General features: G+C 43.8%; 1 protein-coding gene across 2 annotated transcripts in view; it reads right to left on the bottom strand.

Moving 5' to 3' along the window:
• Positions 1 to 20,425, bottom strand: part of TTLL7 (tubulin tyrosine ligase like 7) — a 78,950-nt gene extending 58,525 nt beyond the window's left edge. For both annotated transcript variants that reach the window (XM_066623678.1, XM_066623679.1), the window contains exons 1-2: positions 20,285 to 20,425; positions 387 to 564 (exon numbers count right to left, since the gene is read on the bottom strand). In XM_066623678.1, coding sequence (XP_066479775.1) covers positions 387 to 411 — 25 coding nt within the window. In that variant the 5' untranslated portion in view covers positions 412 to 564; positions 20,285 to 20,425. The remainder of the gene's footprint in view (positions 1 to 386; positions 565 to 20,284) is intronic.
• Positions 20,426 to 20,632: the final 207 nt, after the last annotated feature.

The following is a 20,632-nucleotide window of genomic DNA, read 5'->3' as shown; positions in this document are numbered from 1 at the left end:
CAGCCTTTGGTTCAAGAAGAGAATGTATAACATACACATGGAAGCTTAGTCACATTCTCAGTGCTGGCAATACCCAACACACACTGGAACAATGGGGAACATGCAGTTTTTCCAATGAGTATACGACATATACATGTGGCATAGAGCATATAAATGTATGCCAGGATACACATAAACCCAATTCCTTTTTTCCCTTTAAGTAAAAAGATTGCACAAATCAGAGATATGCCTCATGCCACATATGAGGATGTAAGAATGACAGGGCTATGCATGCAGGCCCACTGGCCCATTGTGCACATGGTATTGTCAGGCTTTAGCATGTTCGAATTGGCCCACAGCTACTGAATGAACTCAGGATACAAGACTTCTGTAACAAGGCAGCCTACCTCCCTCATTGGGCAAGGATGGCATTATCACTGGGACGTTGCAATCGCAGAACCCAAATCCTGTTGCACACACTCAGGAAACTTAAAAGGCCTTTCTTGCCAATCCTCTGAAAGCTCTTGTCATACCATGTCAGTTCAAAACTGTGGCGAAACCCAGTTCCAAAAAAGAAATACGTGCCTGTGTTTAAATAGAGATATGTACCAATTATGAAGAATTATTTTCAAAGTACATGCAAAAGTTAGGAAGAAGAAGTTATTACACAAGTTCTTGATGTTTAATGAGAAAATCCTATTTTTAAAGCTTGAAATAAGATTTTACAAGTGTAGATGTCGTCTTGAAACTGTAAATTCCCAAAGTTCATCATGGTGCTTATTAGATTAAAAGCAGTGTTAAAAGTTTGGTCTGATATATTGGTTTAGACAAAAACACACAGAAGAATTATGATAGCCAACAAATGACTTCTATTAGCCCTAAAATACTAAATACTAAAACTGTAATTTAAAATAGCATACGAACGCATTAGAGGTGTGCCTGGAAGACTGAGAAGAGGTGCTTCCTATTTTATCCCTAAATATTCAAACAGTATACATGATCATAAATACCATATGAAATTAAATCATCCACATCAAAGTGTGATTTGCTAATTAGTTCTTAAATCTTTTACTAAGAACATCCGCCAGCCAATATGTGCTTTAGGAACCTAGTGGTTCAACCCTCCATACTGCTTGGACATTTGTTCTGGGCTACTTCCTATCTTAAACATGCCAAGATAAGCCCTTGCAAATGAACTCTTGTGACTAAGGGCGCAATCCTATCCTGCCCTGGAACAGGCAATCCAAGAGACTTGCGCTGTATCCAGCGCAATATAGGGGCCATAAGCAGCTCAGCCAGAGGCAAGGGGAAACATTTCCCCTTACCTCCGGGTAAGGGCCGCTGGCCCCTGAGTCTCCTTGGACTTGCGCCACCTCTTGAGGTGCAAGAGAGGCGTACAGTGCATGCCTGCTGGCATCTTCCTCGCTCCACTCCCAAGGTTCCCCATAGTCTGCCAGTTGTCACTTTCACTCCACAAGTGTGGACAACAGAAAAATCTGGACATACATCTGAACATATTTCTGCACATGTCAAGGGCAAAATATAAAGTACGCTCCCTGACCTGTAGCACTTCAGAGATTGGGAGTATTGATATAATATGAAGTATGAACGGCCATGTGGCATGATAACCACCCCCTTGTTGTTGTCTGGCTGTCTTTACGTGTGTTACTGAAATAGGGAAGGCATAACTTTCAGATAATATAGGGCGCAATCCTCACCCCTTATGTCAGTGCTTTCCAGCACTGACCTAATGGCAGTGCACCTCTGAGGGAAGGGAACAAACCTTCCCTTACTTCAAGGAGGCCTCATAAGAACATAAGAACAGGCCCACTGGATCAGGCCATAGGCCCATCTAGTCCAGCTTCCTGTATCTCACAGCGGCCCACCAAATGCCCCAGGGAGCACACCAGATAACAAGAGACCTCATCCTGGTGCCCTCCCCTACATCTGGCATTCTGACTTAACCCATTCCTAAAATCAGGAGGTTGCGCATACACATCATGGCTTGTACCCCATAATGGATTTTTCCTCCAGAAACTCGTCCAATCCCCTTTTAAAGGCGTCTAGGCTAGACGCCAGCACCACATCCTGTGGCAAGGAGTTCCACAGACCGACCACACGCTGAGTAAAGAAATATTTTCTTTTGTCTGTCCTAACTCTCCCAACACTCAATTTTAGTGGATGTCCCCTGGTTCTGGTATTATGTGAGAGTGTAAAGAGCATCTCCCTATCCACTCTGTCCATCCCCTGCATAATTTTGTATGTCTCAATCATGTCCCCCCTCAAGCATCTCTTTTCTAGGCTGAAGAGGCACAAACGCCGTAGCCTTTCCTCATAAGGAAGGTGCCCCAGCCCAGTAATCATCTTAGTCGCTCTCTTTTGCACCTTTTCCATTTCCACTATGTCTTTTTTGAGATGCGGCGACCAGAACTGGACACAATACTCCAGGTGTGGCCTTACCATCGATTTGTACAACGGCATTATAATACTAGCCGTTTTGTTCTCGATACCCTTCCTAATGATCCCAAGCATAGAATTGGCCTTCTTCACTGCCGCCGCACATTGGGTCGACACTTTCATCGACCTGTCCACCACCACCCCAAGATCTCTCTCCTGATCTGTCACAGACAGCTCAGAACCCATCAGCCTATATCTAAAGTTTTGATTTTTTGCCCCAATGTGCATGACTTTACACTTACTGACATTGAAGCGCATCTGCCATTTTGCTGCCCATTCTGCCAGTCTGGAGAGATCCTTCTGGAGCTCCTCACAATCACTTCTGGTCTTTACCACTGGGAAAAGTTTGGTGTCGTCTGCAAACTTAGCCACTTCACTGCTCAACCCTGTCTCCAGGTCATTTATGAAGAGGTTGAAAAGCACCGGTCCCAGGACAGATCCTTGGGGCACACCGCTTTTCACCTCTCTCCATTGTGAAAATTGCCCACTGACACCCACTCTCTGCTTCCTGGCCTCCAACCAGTTCTCAATCCATGAGAGGACCTGTCCTCTAATTCCCTGACTGTGGAGTTTTTTCAGTAGCCTTTGGTGAGGGACCGTGTCAAACGCCTTCTGAAAGTCCAGATATATAATGTCCACGGGTTCTCCCGCGTCCACATGCCTGTTGACCTTTTCAAAGAATTCTATAAGGTTCGTGAGGCAAGACTTACCCTTACAGAAGCCATGCTGACTCTCCCTCAGCAAGGCCTGTTCGTCTATGTGTTTTGAGATCCTATCTTTGATGAGGCATTCCACCATCTTACCCGGTATGGATGTTAGGCTGACCGGCTTATAGTTTCCCGGGTCCCCCCTCTTTCCCTTTTTAAAAATAGGCGTGACATTTGCTATCCTCTAATCTTCTGGCACCGTGGCAGTTTTGAGGGACAAGTTGCATACCTTAGTCAAGAGATCTGCAACTTCATTCTTCAATTCCTTAATAACTCTTGGGTGAATGCCATCAGGGCCCGGTGACTTATTGATCTTTAATTTATCAATGAGGTCTGAAACATCTTCTCTTTTAACCTCTATCTGACTTAACTCCTCGGTTAGGAGGGGCCGTTCGGGCAGCGGTATCTGCCCGAGGTCTTCTGCCGTGAAGACAGATGCAAAGAACTCATTTAATTTCTCTGCCATCTCTAAGTCTCCTTTTATCTCCCCTTTCCCTCCCTCACCTCCGTGAGTGACACCCCACTGCAGGATGCTGCACAAGTCCCACTGGCACCACTATGCCGGTGCTGGAAAGCACTGACATAAGGGGTTAGGATTGTGCCCATAATGTGTTAAATTAACACCCACTATAGGTATTAAATTTAGAGTCACAGTTTGCGAAAAATGACCTTGTTCCTCCAGCTTTTTTCTTTTTTCTCAGGCAGACAGGTGACACAGATTAATTCCACATCACTGGGCCCTGCCTTAGAAATCTCAGGTTTCTAACCTGGCAACCCCATTTCAATTAGCATAGCAAGATAGGAAGATTACATTATCAGATCCCTTGTGTATATTTCGCATTTCATGACCAAGTCACAGGGGTTAAGTGGTGCTGCACGTTAGAGTGGGGAACCCAACATGTGTATGCTGGTTTTGCCAGAATTCTCATTTCACCATTAACACAATTTTACACTCAGCTTATATAATATTTGGGGTGTGAGAACTATTGCAGTATGTGATTGGAATGAACCACAGGATAAAAGGAAATGGTTTTGCTAAAGTTACTGAAACTTGGAAGTAATGTCACGGCCAAAAGTGACATCATCAAGCAGGGAAATTTTTAGCACCACCAAATGACAACATCAAATCTAGTTAGGTAAATTAAAAGTTTATCATAAGTATAAGTTTAAACATTTATTTAAAATAAAGAAGAAACCCCCCAACCCTCCCAGGCAGTGGCTAATCTGTTTAAAAAACATTTTCCCAAACATCCCAAAGACTGCAATCCTAGCCACACTTACCCAGGAGTAAGTCCCATTGACTATATTGTTAAAAGTATATATATAGTAACTTGTTCAAAGTAGCCTTTCCCCATATGCAGTCACATACTACGGTACTATCAAGTCTAATATATTAAAAATAAAATACATCTTTAAATGAATGGGGACCTACCTGAAATTGGTTTGCAACCCTCCCTAGTGGGTCCCGACCCAAAGTTTGAGAAACACTGTTTTAGAGGAAAACATTTCAGCTATTGATCTTTTCTATTGCAAATATCTTTAAAAAAAATGGGATCTACTTAAATACAAAAATTAGTTGCTTAACAAAAAGAATACTTGTGTCTAATTATCCTTAGCTTGCTAACTATTCAAAGCTGGCAGCCTCACAGCTCTGTATGAATAGCCCAACGGCCACAGAACACAATGTAGTTCAAGGCTATTCCTGTGTAGTAGCCTCTGCAACCAGCATGGGAACAGATCAGTGACATTTTCAAGCCATGTTGCTCACACCAAGGGGTTATGCCAACCCCACTTCTTCCCATACCTTTACTTGCATCTCTGCTGTGAATGTCTGATTATGTGGTCTGCCACCTCATGGACCATGACTGTCCAAGGCTCTCCATGTGTTTTCAAGATGTGCAACCTTTGCTCTTGGCATAATTAACCAATACAAGAGGGGTCTGGAATACACAACGGCTGAAAAATATTACATCTTAGGGAGCTGGTATGTGCCAGGCACATACCAGACACAAGCATATTACTCTTAAGAGGCAAATGGCTATTCAGGCAGGGCACTAGCAGGGCATTAGCAGCTAGGCATGTCTAGCACCCAATGCACAATGCACCACCACATCCAGTTTTTCACACTCCACTGACACAAGCATTTCCATAGCCACTACATTACTGCCAGAAGCATTATGCAAAATGTAGCTGTGATACAAACATTTTAATACCTGTGATGCAGTCATTTTAACCCTGCCCAGTGCCCGCAGAAAGAAAATCTCATAGCTATCAGAAAAGATACCATTTTTGCCAATAGGCAAGATTAATATCAAAAATAGTAGCTCAAATAGTACTTCTAACTAATGCATAGTATACTACAATTTTTAAAAGGGGGGTGGGAGTCAATTCTTTAGAAGCACTAGAATTGCAACAAGCACTGTGAAGAATGACTCACTGTTTTTGACTCCACTTCACAGGTTCAAAACATGACAAGAGTGTTAAACATGTTTAATATCTGAGAGAGGTGCTGTGCTTTTTTTGCCAATTATGAACTTGACCGCACTCATCAGGAGGGCAGGAGGTCTGGTATAGAGGGTAGAGCCTCCGTCTGCCTGAAGATAACATTCACAAGGTCACCAGTTCGAGGCCACCGGCACCCTGCGACCTTGAAGCAGCTGACAAGCTGAAGCCGAGCTATTCCATCTGCTCTTAGCGTGGGAGGATGGAGGCCAGAGTGTGAAGCCAGATCGGAATGAAACACCTGAATGTAGTGGTTCTTGAAAGAAAGAACCTTCTTTCAATTGTAAAAATCCCTATTTAATAAGGGATTTAAAATAAGCCTGCCTATGTAAACCACCTTGAATAAAGTCTTGAATAAAGACCAAGAAAGGCAGTATATAATTACCTGTTATTATTATTATTATCTTCCCAGGCCTACCCCTTCCCAACAGTTTCTATGGATTACACATGAACACATCTGCAAATGAAAAAGAGCAGTTCCCTGAAAAATCAGTCACAGCAAGGCACTGACAACACAAGTATTCACAATAAAAATGCTGCCTTTCTTATAGTAATTAATAAGAACCCAAACCGTACTATTTAGTATGTTCTACAATGACAAGGAAAAAAAATATTGCAACTAGCAGAAAAGGAGATCTGCTGAACAGATCAGTGCCAGGGAAGGAAACCATTCTCTCTCTGATAGGCTGGAGAGTTGAAGGCGATCTGAAAGCCAGATCACTGCACATGTGGCATGAGCTGGTCCCACTCCCATTGCCAGTAAACAGGTTTGGGTGTGGTTTCAAAAACCTATTTGGCCTGAAGCAACAGAGGGAACAAAATGTATGTGCATGTTTACTCTGCAAAGTGATGCCACTACTCTCAATCTCTCCCAACCCTATTAAAAAGTGTATTATCCGATTCTAGCCCTAATGGCTTTTCTGATCATCTTCTCTGCCAGGCAACAGACTTTATCTGTTTTCATCAAACAGTTTTTATCACTTTTCATCAAAATAGAAATATGCCAAGAAGAAGTTTCCACTATAAGAACAATGCTGCTGCCGCCACCACAAGCTGTTTTATCTCCATGAGGTCCACGAGTTGCAAGAGCCACTCAGGAGAAAGCAGGAAAAAGCAGATTGCACAGGCTAGTGTTTGAAAGAAGCTATTTAGTGAAAAATGCCAAGCACTTCATGAATCTTATTTTGATACAACAAAAATAACTCAGCCAAAAATCTGCTTTCTGCTTAATTTCTGCTTTCTAACACCAGCTTCAGGCCCACCTCTTCCTCTACTGTTGTGTAGGTTTTGGGGGTGTTGCCCCCTATTCTCTCCTGCAGCCAACCAGAAGCAATGAATGGAAGTCAGCACTGCCCCTGATAGGAGCTTGTATTGGGTCACTGTGTGGACAAAATTATTTGAACTTTGAGTGCTATTCTTTCCAGAGCCAAGATCATGATCACCCAAACTGTAGTAACCACTGGCATACACAATGACTCTATGGGCACAATCCTAACCAGGTCTACTCAAAAGTCCTATTTTGTTCAATGGGGCTTACTCCCAGGAAAGTGTGGTAAGGATTTCAGCCTATATCTGATATAGTGGCATTATGTGACATCATATATTTGGCATTTCAGGATAATCTGGGTAGGGTTTGGCAAATCGCATTTTTTGTATGTCCCTCTAAAATGGTTACTGCAGTTCCTTCAATTGATTACTCTGATAGCTTTATGAAACAATTTCCAAGCAAGCCACACAAGCTTAAAAACCAGCCTAGCTATTTTTGCCAGTGGTTGCATGTTTTTAATTGCTATGCTCTCAGTAAATAGCAGGAACAGCATCACTTACAGGATTCAAACTCATTAGTTCAAAAAGTGTTGATTAAGTAATAAAAATTTCCACAGCTGCTAACAGGCAACCTTTCCTCATCCTTAGAGACATGAGTGTTGATCAGGTAACAAACTCAACACAGCTGCAGTCTTTCCTTTACGTTAATAACATGTTTCTTAGGACCCAGACTGAAGCTAGGCCAGTGCTGGTGGCAACCATGCTGATGGCTGTTCCAATGTGACACAAGCAGCTGCCCTGGATCCACAGGATACAGTGGCAGCCATTTCAGTGCTGCTGCTCCTCTGGACGCCTGGACAGCATAGGATTGGGCTACTCATCTAGTTCTAACAAGGGCCTAACTGAATGGCATGCTGAAGATGAGATTGGACATGCTCCCTAACATGTCAGTACCAAGATGCTAGAGGCCTTCGGGCCAAGCCATGATGCCACTCTCATCTCAGTGGGGCACAAGGGACTACCCCTGCCAGTGGTACTGTTTGGCCCAGCTTGTGGGGAGGGGGTCCCTGATGCATGCGTGCCCTCAGCCAGTGTCTAATCTGGCCAGCAACGCTTCTTGGAATTTGTGGGCGAGGAAGGAACTAACTGGATCTGCAGTATGGTTTGGGGGGTCTTAGCCTTTTTCCTCCAAGCCATTTCTGAGACAGATTCCTCCCACTGGAGCTATTTGTATCTTCTCAAAAGTTCATTCCATGAGTTGTCCCACAACAGGTTAGTCAGAAGTGAACTTGGAGACCATTACATCTATCTCAAATCACACATTTACCTGGGAATAAGTAGCCTGGAACGCTGTAGCTTACTTCTGAGTAGACATCATAGGATTTCACTGTAAGGGAGCTCACTTAGATAGCTGAGATTAACTACTTGATCATGATTAAATGAACCAAAGTTCCTACCTAGGCCTTAAACCAGTAGAACAGTGGTGCACATGCCACCTGCAGCCATTCCAGAACCTCTGGGGCAAACAGGGGCAGTAGTGTTGGAGGCCTGCTGCTGCAAGCAGGACTGTTGGTAAGCTGGCACAGGGAAGGGTGGTGGGAGGAACAGGGCTGGCACAGGACCTGGTGGCAGGTGAAATGGGAGAGGAAAGGGGTGGTCCCAGCAGCACTTGTCATATCCCTGTTCCTCTCCCTTACTCTCCTCAATTCTGTAGTAGCAAAATGGTTGGCACAGATCTGAGGAGACCTACTGAGACAGTGGTGACTTGCCCCAGAGTAAGGAAACAAAAGTTCCCTTGCCTTGAGGAGGCCTCTTAGGACTGCCCACCCCCCACAGAATGCAGTGTACACTTGGTTGGCACGGCTGCATTAACAGAGGATTTTTCGTTAGGAACTAGCTGCTAGAAAAACATGCATTTACCATATCACTAACAGATTTTACAAATTAACAGCACAATCCTAGGCGTGTCTACTCAGAAGTAAGTCTCATTATGTTCAATTGGGCTTACTCCCAGGAAGACATGGATAGGATTGCAGCCTAAACCACATATGGGTGGCATGCTAAAAGTTCCTCTATACATGAAGTGCACCCCTGAAAAGATTTTGCTGACAGGGATCAAGTTAGTCAAACACACTTGCACTGTACTGATAGTGGATAAAAGAGGAGTGGAAACCATATGATGTGCTTTATCTTCAAACTGTTCCCACCTATGTTGATGCACTGCAGTTGCTAGCACTGACTAGCCATCTCTTCAGAGAATAGCTCCTCTCCTCACTGATACTGATACTTCTAACACTTCTGATACACCAGGGAATGAGCATCAGCAGCACTCTGACTCTTAAAAAGAGGGGGGAAAACTAGGTCATTTAGATCCCCATTCTTCACTGGTTTGGTGCATTTGTCCTGTTTTGTCTTCATCTGGGAAAGCTTTGGAAGGAAAGAGTGCTACAGTCGGAGCAGTCACAGAGCTGGTAAAAGGAAACCAAACAGTCTTCACAATGTAGCACAAGAGCTTTGGAATTATGCAGAACTTCCCTCAGACTGGATGCTGAAGAAAACCATTTTTAGACATCTATTTTTGATTCCGAATGAGAACATGGTGTTACTTGTGACTTTCGACTTGCCTGCAGATTGCACCAGTCTGAAAATGGGTGAGGGTTGCCTGTGCTTTCAACTTCTTCAATCACGTTTAACCCGTCTGTCATTTGATCCCAGGAAAGAGAAAATCTTTGACTCAGCATCATTTGACTAACCATAGATTTGACTAGAATCCATTTCAGAGTCAAGCTGCTAAGTTCAGCCCACACCAAAACCATTGGAGGGCCCTGGAGTGTTAGCTCTTTGCTTAGGCAAAGCCAGATACAAAGCTAACAAGTTGGTTCGTGGAAAGTTACAGGCAGCTGAGGCAGCAGAATTAACACTGCACCTGTGCCTGCCACACCCTAGTTAACACCCTAGACTCTGATTGGGTGCTCAGACTACTTAAGCCTCAGTCTGCAGCTCCACCAGTGCAGTAGGTGTAAACTGTAATACTACTGCCAGAGACTTTGACGAATGGATAACTGTGTATGTATATGCTGTAAATGACCTTGGACTGAGTGACTGTGATTTGTGGACACTGATTTGGATAAGGTAACGCTGGATTGCTGTACTCTACGTGTATGACCTGGACTGTTTTTTTTACTACTCTGTGTGTGAAACTCCTTGCTCTAATACAGGGGTGCCCAAACCCTGGCCCTGGGGCCACTTGTGGCCCTCAAGGACTCCCAATCCTTGAGAACCCGCAATCTCCAATGAGCTCTGGCCCTCCAGAGTCTTGCTGGAGCCTGTGCTGGCCTGACGCAACTGCTCTCAATGTGACAGCCAACTGTTCGACCTCTCAGGTGAGCTGTGGAGCAAGGGCTCCCTCCACTACTTGCTGTTTCACGTCTGTGATGCAGTAGCAGCAGCGAAGGAAAGGCCGGCTTGCTTTGTGCAAGGCCTTTCACAAACCTTGAGCTATTGCAAGACCTTCATTCAGTCATATAAGTTCCATCTCTAATGTATTCATTTATGTAAATTTATTCAAATTTGAAATGTAGATTAACTCTTTTTTTTCTGGCCCCCAACACAGTGTCAGAGAGATGATGTGGCCCTCCTGCCAAAAAGTTTGGACACTCCTGCTCTAATATACAACAGCTAATTCAAAGACTCTGCTGTGTCTGCTGGTTTGTGTACCCTGCTCTACACTGGGACACACCCAAGGTTCCTACCAACCTTAACATGGAGCACTGAAGGAAAAGAGTGGTATGCAAGCATAAGTGTTCAGCAAGCCACAGTCTACCACTTGCTTAACTAAAGCCCAAAGGAGTGGCTTTCAGCTTAGCAGACATACCCCCTCAGATACAAGTCCACTAAGCCCAATTTCCCTTTTCCCAAGCATCTTTTAAGCAGAAAGCTCCTTCACAGTTTAAAGGATCTCAATACTGAGGGAGGATTGATCTAAGAGGACAAACTTCCTCAGAGGCAAATTCCCCTCCTCTTAGCCACGAAAATGTTTTCACATGAAGTGTCTCCTTGTCAAATTCTAAAGGCAACCCTGCACTCTGAACTGCTTTTACATGATGGGGTGACATCCAAGGAAAGCTATGAGAAGAGTTGCAACGGCAGTCAAGAGAGTGTCCACACACAGGTAATTAGAGTACAGCACAGTCCTCAGCTGTGTTGTTTCACATTCCTGTGTCAGGCACAGGATGAGATTTAAGATTTAGATTTAAGTGCTGGTTCCAAGTAAACAAAAAAGAAGGTATGATATACCTTAAAAAACCCCAGAAGCTCCCTAGAAAAGCAAAGAGTTTGTAAAAATGGGAGGGGATACAGGATGATTCTATTGTCTTTCAGAGCCAGTCAACATACTTGTCAGTGATCTGGTTGGAAAGAGATGGCCAAGTAGACACATTCACATCACAGTCAGGTCACAAAGAAACTGAGCACTGAAAGACTGTCACATCTCCTCAAAACTGGATCAATCCCTTCAGAAGGCCTACTTTACCAAAAACCACAGCAACACAGCAGTACACACACTGCAGAAGCTAAAGAACATGCTGAAGTTGTACTACAAATATGTCATTTTGGGTGGGGGGGCAGTAGTGACCTTGTGGACTTTTCAGTATGGTGCTATTGGTCATGTATGTGATAGGCAATGTGTAGATGCTGGGGCAGTGGCAGCCGTTAGGCCAGGGCGCCTGTAGCACACCGCTCTCAGGCTCCATCGCCAGCCTGCCACTAAGCAACCTGTTCTACCTGTGCCCTATCCCCATCACCATGGGTACATTAGTGGCACAGGATTGGTACTTTGGCGAGCTGGACTGCTGCATGTTACTCAGTCTCAGTTTGCTTGCCGTCAGTGTTCCCCCTAATATACAGGGCCAAATGGCTGTGTTCCTCCAAGCCAAGCTCTGTGCAGTAATGAGCTCAGCAACCTGGAAGTTCAGCAATGACATAACTGCTGAACGTGGAAGCGGTGTTGTGAGGCAGTGGCCTGACATACACCCACAGACATGCCAAAGAATTTTGCTGACCTCTGGAATAGGGCATTTTCCCTTCTCTTCCCCTACAAGCATTGATGATGCCTCAATTAAAATGGGCAGTTGAGACTAGTGGATTGTCATTCAACCCAAGTTTTAAAAGGCGGGTCTTGTTACTGAATCTCACCCTTTTTGGGTGAAGGAAATTCATCTTTTCCTGACAATATATAGTTCAAGTACTGTATGGCATTGCAATATCCATCGTGGCATTGCTGGAGATACTGAACTGCACATCCTTTCACAAGATGCTTTTAAATGCTGTAATGGTGATGCCTTTCATCCTCTCTCCTTACTCTCTATGCCCCTCCCCCCCCATTATTGACCTCCCTTCAGAAAATGCTGAAGTATGGAAAGAAAAATAGGAGAGGTCAGAAAGGAAGAGAAGGAAATTTTTTTTTTATAACAGAGAGAGAGAGAGAGAGAGAGAGAGAGAGAGAGAGAGAGAGAGAATCTCAGAAGTGATGGTGACAGCAGATAGTTCTGTGAGAATGTTGACAATCCCAGGTGCATCATGGGAATGTCTAAGAATGGATGTATTGCCTCACTTGTGAAATAAACACTGATGAATGCAGACACTTACCATTATATTACTGCTTCTTGGGAAAGGTGTAAGATGTATCTGGGATCAGCAATATTACAATGATAGCAGCAGAGATAAAATTTCTGAAAGCCAACTGTGTGGAAGGCAAAAAATTAGAAATGGATACCATATTACAGGGTGGCATTAAAGGTGGGTCCATGGACTGATATGGTTTGAAGCCCACTGCTTTATGTTCAATTTGCTGATATTATATGCTTAAGAGCCCAGTCCTATCTGGGCCATGTACTTCCAGAAATCCCGTTCTGGCAGCGCAATGCCCTTTACAGCAGTGCGAAAGCCAAACTGCTCTTGCACACATCTAGTTCACTGCCACAAACAGTGTTATACTGCACATAGCAGTGGCTTCTGGAGGCTCTGCCAGTGCTGGTAAGTGCCATGGAGCAAAGAGGACTATTCCATCCATGGTCTGGTGTTCAAGAGATATACAAACAAATGATCTTTTTGATACTTGCTATGGGAAAAAAATGGAAAATTTCCACAATAGGGTTGTGGAACACTGTACTTGTTCTTAGGAGCTAAAAATGCAAGCAAATGTCACTCCAAGGACAAAGCTGGAAACAAACATTGACTGAGGTAACCAAAGAAGAATATAGGGGTTTTTTTGCTGCTAAGCAAAGATTAAAATAACTTTGTCCATACATAGCAGTACTGTACCTAAATCTGTGTTATGCAACATTTCCACCTTTCAAATTGGTTCCTTTTCAAAGGGCGTGTTCCAAATTACAGTCAATACCGCAAACAGCAGGCAACAAGGGCCAATTCAAGTGTTGTGACTTCCCTACAAGGAGGAATAAGCATGCAAAGTACACAATGATCAGCTAAGATGAAATAGATGCCACAATCACAACTTTCCACAGCATGTATTCACAGTTAACATGCGGTGAAATAAAGGCATATATCCACTTCAAACATTATACACAAAGGGTACACAATGCAGCTTTTTAGTACTCTGTGTATCCATTAAAACCTAACCACAGCTCAATGTTAAGCACTACTGAACTCTGCAGGATTTATTTCCAACTAAACATACAGTATATGCAATGGGTCGTACATAGCCAAAGCAATTAGCACCGAAGAGCTAATAATCTTAGGTTAGGACAAGTCACCTCAGCTTCCTTTCCCTGGCAAATCCACACACTGTACTACAAACAGGTAAAAACTAGTATGCTGGCTGCAGGAAGCACATGTAAAGTTGTCAACCTTATTTTCATAGTTTTAGGTAGTTTATTGAATTGTGAGAATTTCTGCTCTTACTTAAGAAACAAAGACAAATCTAATCATAATTATATCCAAACAAAAGACTGAAATAAAGATTGCAATGAGAATGAGGCCCTTCACACAGGAGGCAAGGACAGGTAAGGCTTTTATTCTGCTTTGAGAAAAATAGTTAGGGAAAAACAACCAGGATCAAACAGACGTCCACAGCATGGATGAAGAGGCCCATCTATGGCTTTCTATTATATCTGAACTGGGACATTATAGGAACCAGGAACTGTATCAGGAAACACCAACACAGCCAAGGACAAGTGCCACAGCCAAGTGGCACTAACAGAAGTGAATCCCATTGATTGCAACTAGACTTACCCCCAGGTACATACACACAGGGCTATAGCTTAAGAAATGTTACAAAATGAATGAAATTTCCAATGTCCAGCAAGAAGATTTGTTACAGGCAATCAACAAGTGGCAAAATGAGAGGGGGGGAAATCTTGAAGTGAAGAAGTCTCAGAACCAAAAACGCACGTGAGTCCATCTTATGTATCTTTTAACTTGAGTCTTGTGGCTGATTCTTACTACATGTTTCAAGGCCCAACCCTATCCAAGTTTCCAGTGCTGGTGCAGCTGTGCCAATGGGGCATGCACTGCATCTTGTGGTGGGGCAGCAGTCACAGAGGCCCCCTTAAGATATGGGAACATTTGTTCCCTTACCTTGGGGCTGCATTGCAGCTGCACTGGTGCTGGAAAACTGGATAGGATTGGGCCCTCAGTCATGTGTCATGCACTCAGACAGGCCTGCCTTTTCCTACGTTTTGATTGCTGCTGGTTCTTGTTTTGCAGACTTTTAATGTGATTATTTTTTAAAGGTTATCCTGTGTTTCACAAGGTTTTCATGTCTATACTGTGATTTTACTGTGATTTTATGTATGTAAACCACATTGAGTGACCTTTGGGGAAATAAAGCAGGGTATAAATATAGTAAATAAATAATATTCACACTTGAGTTTTAAAAGTCTTGTAGGAATCAATATCATGATGATAAAATATGTTGAAATTCGCAGAAAGAGGAATTCTCTTCCATCAGCAGTTGGCTTTTGGGGCAACAAATGAATATCAGTTCATTTTGATTTAGAATTTGGATTGAAAAGCAGAACAAAAGACAGAAATGTCAAAGTCAGAAGTGCATTAAAGAGAAATATAGGACACATGCTGACTATCCTGAAACCTGTCTCTATAGCCTTGGGCAAACTGGAAAAATATTACTACTGTACTACTGATGCTACTGAAACTGAGAAAAAACTTCTAGACAGACAATGAAGTAAGAAAGTAGTTCAAGACAATGTTAAATTGCAAGCATTAAGGAAACAAACGGTTCAAATACGAACTTCAATTTATGTTCCAGTATTCTCAATTCTCCACATCGCCTGTGATACTTAACTGTTCCCATTAAAGAAGAGACAGTAGCTATGACACAAGCATACATCAGCCATGCTAAATATATATATATTTATCAGAACTAGGAGTAAACCATTCAAAAAATGTGCACCTGCCAATAAGATGTCTAAAAAAATCACAACACACTGAGCATGTGAAGATCACACAAGGCTCCACCAGACACTAATGAGGGGATAATCAAAGGCCTGACCACCTCTTACTATTAACAAAAGTAGTTGCTTCTGCCAATAATTTTTTTCCTATCCAGACATCTATGCAAAACAAAGAAATCAACTGATAATGGGGGGGGGGGGAAGAGTAGGGACTATATTTTCCAGTCTATCTAGCAAACTATTGACACAGCAGAAGTCTGCACCATTCAGAGCTGTACTTAGCTCCTTCACCACCAAATGGCATCAATACAGTTGGAGTAATTAAGTGAAGAGAGGTAGCAAGGAGAGACAAGATGAGTATCCCAATCCTGACCTGCGCTGGTGCAACCAGGCCTCATGGCCTGCACTATATCCAGCCCCATAAGAACATATGATCCAGCCCCACTGGATCAGGCCATAGGCCCACCCTTCTTTACTGACGCCGCACACTGGGTCAACACTTTCATCGACCTGTCCACCACCACCCCAAGATCTCTCTCCTGATCTGTCACAGACAGCTCAGAACCCATCAGCCTATATGTGAAGTTTTGATTTTTTGCCCCAATGTGCATGATCTTACACTTACACCGGTTAAGAGGAGGTCCAATCAGGGTAAGGGGATATTTATCCCCTTACACAAGATAAAGCCCCAGCCGGCCCTATGGGGCTCTTTGGATCTGCGCCAGCTATTAAGCTGGCAAAAATCAAGGAAGCCCAGTGTAATGCCCAAGGTCCGGGTAGGGGTTAGGATACAGTAGAGGCCTGCTCTGCCATTCCCACCTCCCAGGGCTGTCTCACCCCCTATTCTGTCTTCCCCTGCCTCAGAACACCCCCCTGCCTCTGCAACACCTCTCCCAGCCCACGTGCCACGTGCAGTGCAATCCTGAGCTGCACATGGGCTGGCACAAGTCCCTTGCACCAGCTCAAGAGGGTCGCAAACGTGCTGTAAGGCATGTTTGTGCCTCCTTGGGTGTCGGCAAGGTCGGCACATGGAGGTGCGCTAGCCTGTGGGGACTGGAATAAGCCTCCACGCTGACGGAGGCTCTGAGTCTTGTGTTGGCCAAGCTGGGCCAACAAAAGGCTCTGTTGTGGGCAGGCAGGAGGGAGGCAATCATGGGCAGGGGTAGGGTGGGTGGTAGGCAATCCCGGGGGCAGGCAGGTGGGGAGCAGGAGTCAAGGCTGAGATCCACCAGTTATGTCCAGCACAGGATAAGATTGCGCCTTCAGTGGCATATTTACCTCCACTGGCAGCCAGGCCTCTGGATACAACATCAGGGCAGCGCAGACCTTCCTGCCAGTGCTGCCTACTTATGCAGTATCACAAATGTGCCTTACGGCATTTTTGCAACACCTTCTGCTGGCACAGGGACGCTGAACCAGTGGGTTGTCTTCTTATGTTTGTGCTGTGAGTAAGTTGGATCATTTCAGAGTTGAGGGGGGCGCACAAGGTTAAAATATATAAATTTTTCAAAGACCAGTTCCAGGATACAAGTGAGAATATAGTTTGGCAACTCTAAGACAGAAGCACAAAATCGAGAGAATTCTCCTTTTCAGCACACTATGAGGAGGAGAAAGCTTATGCAATGGATATACCCCAACAGAAACATAGTATAGTGGACTCCTTGCTTTACAATGGGTTCGCTTTACAATGGGTTCACTTTACTATCAAATCACTTCACAATGCACTCTTCATAGTAAAACAAGGTTCACAATACAATAAATTGCCCACTTTACAATGGGCTCACAATTGCTGTCAACAGCAACAACAATCATGGGTGATAAAAAAGTCAATCTATCAGAAAAAATAAGCCAATTAGAGATGCAAATGCAAGTGTTGGTAGCAACTCAGCCAATAGTAGTATTTTTAACATTGTGGCTGTGTGTATGACGAGAAGGAGGCTGTGTGTTTTATAATTACAACATTGTGTAAAGTGATAACCATGGTCCCTAAAAGAGACCAGTAGAAACTTTTAAAATCACCTTTTAGAGACAGAAATAATACATAGGAAGCACTTTGCACAGTCAACAAGCATTATACAAGTGCTATGTATTATTACTGCAGGGAAACTGACATAGCCAGGGAAAGTTATTTATGAGCTTCAAAAACCTGACTTCAAGTTCCATCTCTCAGTCTCAGATACATTAGTTAAAAAATTAACAGTGACCTGGGTGTCATGAGAATGAATACAAGTGAAAAGCAGTTTGCAAACTAACATGCTATATAAAATAAAGATTACAGGAAAATGTCTCCCTGCCATCATTTACAACCAAGTAGTTGTTCTCACCTTTTCAGGCACATCTGCACTTAATTTCAGCCTCTTATATTACTGGAGGTTTTGTTCTCTTCTTTTTAAGGACTAAGCTCCTTTTGAGACTACAAGGCTGAACTCTGGCGCCAATGGTCTCCTCAGAATCCTCATTAACCCCCAAAGTTACTCAGCATATAAAACACATAAATACTGTGCATTCATTCCTTTTAAAAGTCTAGCACATTTTCTCCATCTGAAGTGCCCTGTGAAATCCTCCAAAGACCATTTTCTTCCTCTGTGCTTCTAAAATAGAGCATCCATGCCCTAAAGTTTCCACCTCTTAAAATAATTCCATCACATATTGCTGTGTAATCAGTGTGACAGTATCCTTCCTCACAACATAGAAGTCATTTGCTGAATAGCAAACCCATTTGTCCTCTAACCGGTTATATTTGACTTCAACAAGCTGAACAGGGACGCAGAGATGGAGGTCATTTTAACCACTCTTTCTCCCAGCACAGTTTAATATTTCTAATTATGCATTTTCTTTGGCAGCTTTTCCCATCTGAAGCTTCTCTTTATCACTACAACAGTAAAAGTCAGTACAGCAAAGGCATGTACATATCTCACATTTCGAAAATGTCACATTTCACATTTTGTGAAATTTTGCAAATATACTCCAAAAAAGAAAGCAGAAAAGTGAACATTGGTCTTTCACTCATCAGAGGGAGAGACTACAGTAGAACCTCTTTAAGATGACCACCCAAGGGACTGGAGGAATTGGTCAGCATAGGGAAGTGGTCAACATACAGAAAAAAGGCATTTAAATATTATCATGTTTAGCTCCCAGGACAACAAATGCAAGGCCAAGTTATTATTTAGATTGGATTTTTAAAAAGTTTTAGTGCAAATATCAATAAGAATTGATCCTCTTGTGATGCTTACTATTTATATCATCTATATCTATATCAAGAGACAGAGAATAAACAGCCCACAATCAGTGTTTTAAAAAAACCCTGAAAATTCATAAGCTTAAAAAAAAAATGTTAAGTTAAAAAAAAAACTTGGTTTCATAGCAAACAGGCAGACCAATGCTATCCCTTGCCAGCCCATAGCACGTAGCATGTTACATAGCCCCAAGAGCTACAAAAAAAAAAAAAAAAAACTTTTTTACTTAGGCTGCCTTGGGTCTCCTCAGATTCACTAAATGCCAGAAGGTCTTTGATACAGTCCCTCACTAAAAGCTGTTCAGAAAACTCCACAGGGAATAAGAGGACAGGTCCTCTCATGGACTGGGAACTGGCTGAGGACCAGGAAACAGAGAGTGGGCGTCAGTGGGCAATTGACAAAAAAAGTGGAGAGAGTGGAAAGTGGAGTGCCTCAAGAATCTGTCCTGGGACTGGTGCTTTTCAACATCTTCATAAATGACCTGAAAACAGAGATAAGCAGGGAGGTGGACAAGTTTGTGGATGACACTAAATTTTTTTGAGTGGTGAAGACCAGAAGTGTATATGCACTGTCTCTCCATACTGTGAAAATCAGGTCAACTTAAGGAGGTGGTCAATATAGAGAGGTGGTCAACTTTGGAGGTTCTACTGTATATAGCTTATAAATTATCCCATTATACCCAGCCTTTTGTTTCGGGGGTTTTTTTTCCACAGACATAAATTAAGCATTTCATATTTCCGTTAATATGAAACACATATTAACACAGGTGTTTCACTGAAGAACTGATTTACATTAAAATTAAGATTTAATTTTACAACCATGCATATTTCATGATAATGCCCACCAGCCACCCCCCAATTCAAGTGACAGTGTTCTGATAGAGCAAAAAGGAAATCAATAAGATTCCAGAATCAAATGCATTTTTTTAAGATTCCATTTCATAATCTAGGCCTAAATGCAATTGTCTTATGCATCCTTAGTTTTGCCACCGTTCCTGCAACCCTATGACAGTTCGCATTCTCAGACAAGAAAAGCGTTTAGGGATACATTGTCTCCATTCTTTTCAGCAAGGTCTTGGGGACCAAGTCCTGCATGCCCCCAGACCCTGACCCACCTAAAACAATGCAATCAGAATTCCAACAGCAGAAGGAAACGGGCTGAGATCCTAGAACAGCTGGGGGCACATGACAAAGCAAGGTTACAGCTGCCAACCTGGAGATGGGGTTGAGGAAATGAGAAGGAGCACCCCCCCCCACCAGGTAGGCTCCTGGTGGGCTCCCTCACCCAGCTCGCCTTTGCCCTCCTGCTTGCAAGGAAGGATGCTGAATCATGACCAGGTGCCTGAGCTGTTCATCTAGTCTCTTCCCTTTTGTGACATCCCTAGTGCTGCAGCATCGGTTTCACCCTGCAGCCCTTTTGCAGGGTGGCAGCCCAAACCTATTCACACTTTCCTGGGAGTAAGCCCCACTGACTCTAATGGGACTTACTTCTGAGTAGACATGCCTAGGATTGGGCTCTGGATCTGATCAGGGCATCAAGAGAGGGCGAGCTGGACAGGTGGCCAGGAAGGCATCTCTTGTGCCAGGACATGCACACTAATGGAAGCCAAGGGCAGAGATTGCAGGCGGTGCTGGGGGAGGGGGAGAGGGAGGAGGGGGTGTTTAATAAGGGGGACCCCCAAAAAGGAAGGCGCTCCAGCATTTACCTGCTTTGCAACACTGTCTCCTCTCACCAGCGTAAAGCTCCAGCAGGCTGGAGGATGTCAACAGCCCAGCCAGGCGCAATGAGCCTCCACCCAGGCTCACGTTCCAAACCCTCCCGCGGCGGCGGCGGCAGCTGCAGCATCTGCTCTGGAGTCTGCCAGGACTGGACACACTGGAAGGCACAAGCGTTGCAGGGGAGCGGGGAGGCCGGAACGAACCATTCCCGAAGCGCGGGGGGGACATCGATGCAAAAACAGGGGGGAGACCGAGGCAGGCACTGGCTTCCACGCGCGCCGAGCAGTAGGGAACAGCAGGGGGGAAGGCAGCGCGTGCCAGTCCTGCAGGGATGC

Source organism: Tiliqua scincoides, chromosome 4, assembly GCF_035046505.1.
Source record: "Tiliqua scincoides isolate rTilSci1 chromosome 4, rTilSci1.hap2, whole genome shotgun sequence".
In the NCBI taxonomy this organism is placed as follows: domain Eukaryota; kingdom Metazoa; phylum Chordata; class Lepidosauria; order Squamata; family Scincidae; genus Tiliqua; species Tiliqua scincoides.
The sequence above is the reverse complement of the archived record's forward strand: the minus strand, read 5'-3'. Positions and strand labels throughout refer to the sequence as shown.